This window comes from Neomonachus schauinslandi, chromosome X, assembly GCF_002201575.2.
Source record: "Neomonachus schauinslandi chromosome X, ASM220157v2, whole genome shotgun sequence".
NCBI lineage: Eukaryota > Metazoa > Chordata > Mammalia > Carnivora > Phocidae > Neomonachus > Neomonachus schauinslandi.
In genome coordinates this window covers 20,571,785-20,577,784 of record NC_058419.1, presented here as the reverse complement: position 1 = coordinate 20,577,784, position 6,000 = coordinate 20,571,785, and the positions used below count along the sequence as shown (strand labels likewise).

Genomic DNA, 6,000 nt, shown 5'->3' with positions numbered 1-6,000 from the left:
GCGCGCCGGGGCTCTTAGACTTATTTCTCCCCGCGAGCCGCCCCCCCTCCCCCCCCCCCCCCCGATGATACACACATGGCTCACCCCTTCGCTTCCTTCAGGATGTTTAAATGTCTCCTTCTCAGCAAGGCCTATGCTGGTTACCCCCTTTCAAAACTGTAGCCCATTCTGCGTGCCTCCCCCCGCCGACCATCGCCATGCCCCTTAGCCTGTGTTATACCACCTTCTAACCTTCTATAACAGGAGTCATTTAACGAGTGTATTGTCCATCTCATCCCACGAGAATATAAGTTCCATGAAGGCAGGGATTTGGGGTCTTTTTTGGTAGTCGTTGAATCCCCAGTACCTGGGACCGTGCTGGCACATAGCGGGAGCTCAATAAATATTTGTTGGATGAGCAAGTGCTCCTGTGTTGAATATGGACAATCTCTGAAGGTTATATAAAGAATAAGCGAAACAAACCCCTGATGTGACTATATTGTACTGATTTACTTCTTGGGAAAGTGGAGAACAGCAGAAAATTCTGATCACTGAGGGTTCTGTTCAGCTGAGCTCCAATGAAGAAGACTTTTAGCTAACTCGGGACTTTAAGGGTCTCAAGACAAGCTCATTGGGTAAACCGCTTTTTCTTGATGCCTCATTTTCTCTACAATTGGCTGTGCAGTGGTTGTCAACAGCAACAGCTGGACATTAGCTGCTGAAGGGGGTGGTAGGTCATGGGGATGACAAGTCTGATAGAAAGGGACAAGGACAGAAATGTGTGGTTTGTGATGGAACATTGTTTTTTGTTTGTTTGCTTGTTTGTGGTCAGAGTACAAAGAGTATTGCATCTGATTTTGAGGGAGCTTTAAACCAGCTTAAGTGTGTGTGTTATATCTATATAACTCCCCAGTCGAAATCAGAATAGAATATTTTTGAAGGGCTTTTAAAGAAAGCATGTGCTTCCTCTGGAGAACTTAAATTGGTACGTCACTCAAATACTTCAGTACCCATGGATTAGAGAGTTGACGAGAAAAAGATCCCCAGTAGTCTTTCAACGCATTGTTCATATATGGGAACAACCCTCTAATTGTAGTTGGTTAGGCTAAATATGTGTGGAAAAATATATTGTCATCTCGTTTGTCTGGAATAGATTGAATTTCCTCGAACACTCAAGCATATCTGTCTTTAAGATGATTTAAAAATCACTCTAGGTGATTAACAGCATCCTCGTCTCCATCCTGAAACCTATGGATTCCTGGAAAGCTGGTGCCCTCATCCCCATTTGGGCCTTAATTTTCCATAGCAGGCTGGCTTGTGGGAGAGACCGCTTTACCATTTTGGTACTGTAATCGCCTTTATTTAAATGTTTCCCTGTTAAAGGTGGCTCAAGCAGCTGTCCCTGTTAGGAGTTTTGATTTTTTGGCCTTCTTTTTCCTCAGGGGGAGCGCGGCCACAGCAGGTCCTATCTGGTGGTGAGCGGCTGTCATGATCTCGACAGCCCCGCTCTACAGCGGCGTGCACAACTGGACCAGTTCTGACCGGATTCGCATGTGTGGCATCAACGAGGAGAGGTGAGGAGGCTGGGAACGTGGCCGTTGCTGGCTCCCAGTGAGCGGTCCTTACTCACCAGAGGGGCAGCTGCGGCAGGGCCCTGGGAGGGACCCCAGGGGAAGAGGCTTCGGTTGTTTCTAATTTTCCTGGGATGGGATGGAGCTGGGGCCGTATGAGTGGCCTGCCCTGCCATGCTGTCCCTGTTCAGATGAAGGTGAGGAGGCCAGCAGATGACCTTTTGCCAACTAACATTTGTCTGCTCATTAAGAACTGTCAGACTGTGGAGTAAGGGGAGGCTCAGGCGACTGCAATTTTTATTTGCTGCATCCATGTTCGGTGCTCAAGGATACGCACAAGATATTTTTGGTCCTTGATCTAAGCCTGGAAGAAAGGCAGTTTTATTATTCAGCTGTATACTGGGAACTGTTAGTGGGTATTCTGGTGATCAGCGCTTTCCTGCCTCACGAGGCTAATGACGATTCACAGTGCGATCCTTCTGAAGTATCTCAGGAAGAGCCAACTGCTTAATGTAGTTGTCATATGGAACTGAGAGTTGGTGATGCCTGCCTAATCCGTGTGTGTTTTAAATGTTCTGTTCACCAAAATATTTGGTTGACCAAGCTCTGCCATTTACTGATCATGCCCCATAGGAAGGACACCCAAAATGGCCTTCAGATTTTATATTTTTGACTCTCATGACCTTTGGCCAAAGAAAGACCTATGTGTGATGGTCACAGTGCCTCTCTCGTTTTTAGAAAAGGCATGCTTGCTGGTGTTCAGCTGTTGTTTCAGTCCATCGACTGTTTAAATTCCAATGCATCAGATCAGTCCCCTAGAACATGGACCGTTACGGCTTTTCCTGGGATTAAAATCCGGTGTTTTCCTTGGGTGAATCTTGGAAGTGTGTGCATAGCTGTGTGTGCATGTGGGAGAATGTGTGTCTTCGTGGGTATCTTCTTTTTTCTTCTGCTCTTAACAGGAGAAGTGTGTACTTGTCTGAGGTTCAGGTTAGGAGAAGAGACCTTTTTTTTTAAAGCCATTAGTGCCTAATAGTTTAATGTTCTCTATACTGAGGAACAAGTTAGAGACGGACTTAAAAGGAATTTGATTTTAGAATATAAAAGTCAGGACTAAGGAAAATAAGACAGAATTGCTCTCAGATTTGCATAAGAAAGATATTTTCCTTTGCATGTGAGGTATGGCCTTAGGTAATGACCAAGAGGGGGACTGGGGAAAGGGAGGGTGGTAGTATTGATTTGCGTAAGCATTCACCCGCAACTTGGCAACTCATTATAGGCAGTTGAGCCTTGGGTGCAGAGATCTGGACTAGAGCCTCTAACAAATCGGTGTACAAGCTGCCTTGGTTCATTGTCCATTCTAAATCCCTGCTGAGAAAGAAACAGGAAGGGAGCCCCAAACCCGCCTTTCCCTCTTTATGGACCTTTCTTGGGATGTTAAATTACCAAATATGCTTAGTGGTTAAGATGACCTTTTAAGCATTGTCACTTCTGATCTCATCTACCCTTTATTGTTGCCTTCCTCTACAGTCTAGGCCATGCTAGAGCTGCTTTCTGAAATGTGATCTCACCTTATTTAAAAACCCATCTTCCTCAGCCCTTTACAACTTGTAGAACTTAGACATTTCGGGTGTAAAGCTGCACATGGGGGTTAACTCTTAAAACTGTTTGAGAAACCTGCCCGGCGTCATTAGATGCAGTTGAGGACCGATGCAGTTGCAGGGACAGGGACAGGGGCTTTCTGCAGGCCCCAGGTGGCTGACTGTAGTCACACCTCTGGTTAACTTTCTCTGTTTTCTCACTTGCTTGCTTCCTTTCTTGTATCCATTCATTCCTTCATTCAACCACCATTTACTAAATCCAGCAGGAGCAAACCAACAGTCATGGGATGCTGATGGTGAGTGCTATAGAGTGGCACGCACAGGCCCTGTGGGAGTCTAGATGCAAGAACGGTAGACTTCCTGGGGGAATAAGGGAAGGCTTTCCAGAGGCAGTGACATCTGACCCGGTGGCTTGAGGGATGAGTAGGAGTTTGAGGTGAGGGTTGGTATGTCCCACACGGTATGTTTGGGGAAGACCCTGGCTGGAATGAAGGTGGTCTTGGGGTGCGGTAGGACTCAGGCAGGGAAAGTCTGCAGGGGCTGGAATTTAAGGAGCCCGGTGTGTGTGGTGTGGTCAGGGCCCAGTGGGCACTAAAAAAGCTCTGGTTTGACAGTGGTGCTAGCCCTTCATAATTAGGAAAACAGCCCTGAAAGGTTATCGCCATTTCTGGTTTAAGTTCAACAAAGCCTGAAGCGCAACAGCCCAGGGTCATCTCTGCTGGGAAGAAGTGGTGGGATTGATTTTCAGTCCTGATTGAAGCCTGCTTTGACCCCTGCTCCCTCCTCCCTGCCGCCTGCACCCTCCTAACCTTGCCTGGTTGACCCACTTCTCTTTGTGCACCCCTCCCCTGCAAGCTATTCCTGTCCCAGGCTCCTCTCTCCATGGAGCGATTTAATGTTTGCTTAGCTTTGCACACCCCTCTCCTCAGAGAATTTGAAACGTGGCCACACGACGTTTTCCCAGAGCCTCGGGGGCTGGCACTCGGGCCCGGGCATGGCTGGGGTAGCCGGGACTGTTGCTTCCACTGCCACTGCCACCCCCAGAGTCCCTGGGCCGCGGGCTCTGTGGGTCTGCCTTGGAGGCAGGTGGCAGGCTTTCTGCGTTCAGTTCAAGGTGATTTTATGTGGGGTGGGACCCCAGCAAGGGCAGCTAGCTCCCCTCCATGTGGTCAGGAGAGGAAAGAACGGAAATCGCTAACATCTTTCCCCTGCAGCCCCTCAGGTGGGGTTGGCGAAGGGGAGGGCAGTGCCCCTCGTTCCCCTTGCTACTGCCCTCCTCCCAAAGCCCTCGCTGGCCAGTCTCATTGGAACATGCTTCTCCCCGGCCCAAGGCTGGGTGTAGGGCTGGCTTTTCTGGTCTCCCAGGAGCCGATGTCCAAGTATGTTTTCCCTTTCCCTCAGGGCCCCCCTTCCTCCCCTTCCTCGAGACCCCTGACTGCCTCTCCAGCCCTTGCCTGTCCTTACAGTCATCTCCGTTTGTCACCAGCAGTCATTGCCAGCGGTGGAACCCTCCCACTTCTGCCAGCCTAGCTGCCTTTTAAAGGGAACAGATCTCCACCCCCCTTCCCCAGTTAGTCCCTCCTGGAGCCCTGAAACGGGAGGGAGAGGCCTGCGGTGATCTCCCTTGTCTTTTTTGCTTCTCTTGGCCCAGGTACAATTTTGGAGTCCATCAGTAGTGCCCTGTTCCAGTGAGAGGGAGGGAGTTAGCAGGACCCCTCCCCATTTTTATGGGGGTGGGCTGCAGGCTCCCAGACTGTCCTAGACTAGGGTGGCTGGTGAGGCAGGTGCTAGCTTCTTCCCGGGCTGCTGTAGAGCTGAGGGCGAAGAAGAGGAGCAGACTCCAAGGCGGTCCACTTCCCCAGAGGTGCACAGAGCATTCCTGTGCTTCTCCCCCTCGGAGCTGCGCCACAGGGCTTCTGCTGGAGCTTTATTCTCCTACCCAGACCTTCCACTCAGCCACTTACCTGGGCTCTTGCCCCAGTGGTATCCTCCCTTGGGCAGACAGTGGTGGGTTTTTGCTGTACCCAAAAAATGGAACTTCTAGTGGGTGTTTGTCCTCTCCTCAGCATCACCCTCCTAGTCTTTTTCCCCCCCTAAGGTTCTTCCTGAAAACCTGGAGAAGACTTTTGGAGTAGGTTGGGGTTCAGTTAGGTTTTCCTCCTTTGCGACCCAGCTCTCTGGCCTTGAGCCCTTCCCTTTGCAATATACCAACTTGAATTTGGGGTCAGTGGCCTTGAAGGCCTCCCTTTGGGATGGGAGTGAACGTGGTGGTGCTGGGAGAACAAGGGGAGCGTGGGGGGCTGGCGGGGCATGGGATGCAGGCAGGAGGGCAGGTGCTGGCTGGAGCTCGGTGGTACTTTAAAATAGGGGAAGAGGTACCCTGGAGGGAAAGAAGTCATGCCCTTGAAATGCCCCTCAGCACCCAGTGACCCGGTGGCCTCGAATCAGTATCCTTACATGCGCTAATAAATGTGTATCCGCTCTAGGCAACCCCATCAGGTGAATAGGTGATGATTCAGATTTAGAACATGACACACAATGGAGGTGGCTATTTGTTTTAGAAAAGGATTACCCTTATGATATCTGCAGCCAGCTTCCCTTATAGACTTAAAATAAGGTTGCACTTAAGAGAAAACCTGGTTTCCATGCCTTTTGAGATCTTCTGCCTTTTGGCAATGCCCAGTACCTCCTGGATGGTCACCTTGACAGGTAAGCTCGGGACAAAGCAAAGGTGCTGGGCCATCCTCCACGTTCCTGGTGAGAGCCCCAGAGAACAGGATACACAGCCCAAGGAGGGGAGTCTAGTCAGACTGGGCTCCTTTGCAGGAATTTGCAAAGCTGGGCTTGGA

General features: G+C 50.0%; 1 protein-coding gene across 2 annotated transcripts in view; it reads left to right on the top strand.

The window, feature by feature from the left end:
* Positions 1 to 1,387: 1,387 nt before the first annotated feature.
* Positions 1,388 to 6,000, top strand: part of BCORL1 (BCL6 corepressor like 1) — a 42,315-nt gene continuing 37,702 nt past the window's right edge. For both annotated transcript variants that reach the window (XM_044911767.1, XM_021685737.2), the window contains exon 1: positions 1,388 to 1,553. In XM_044911767.1, coding sequence (XP_044767702.1) covers positions 1,468 to 1,553 — 86 coding nt within the window. In that variant the 5' untranslated portion in view covers positions 1,388 to 1,467. The remainder of the gene's footprint in view (positions 1,554 to 6,000) is intronic.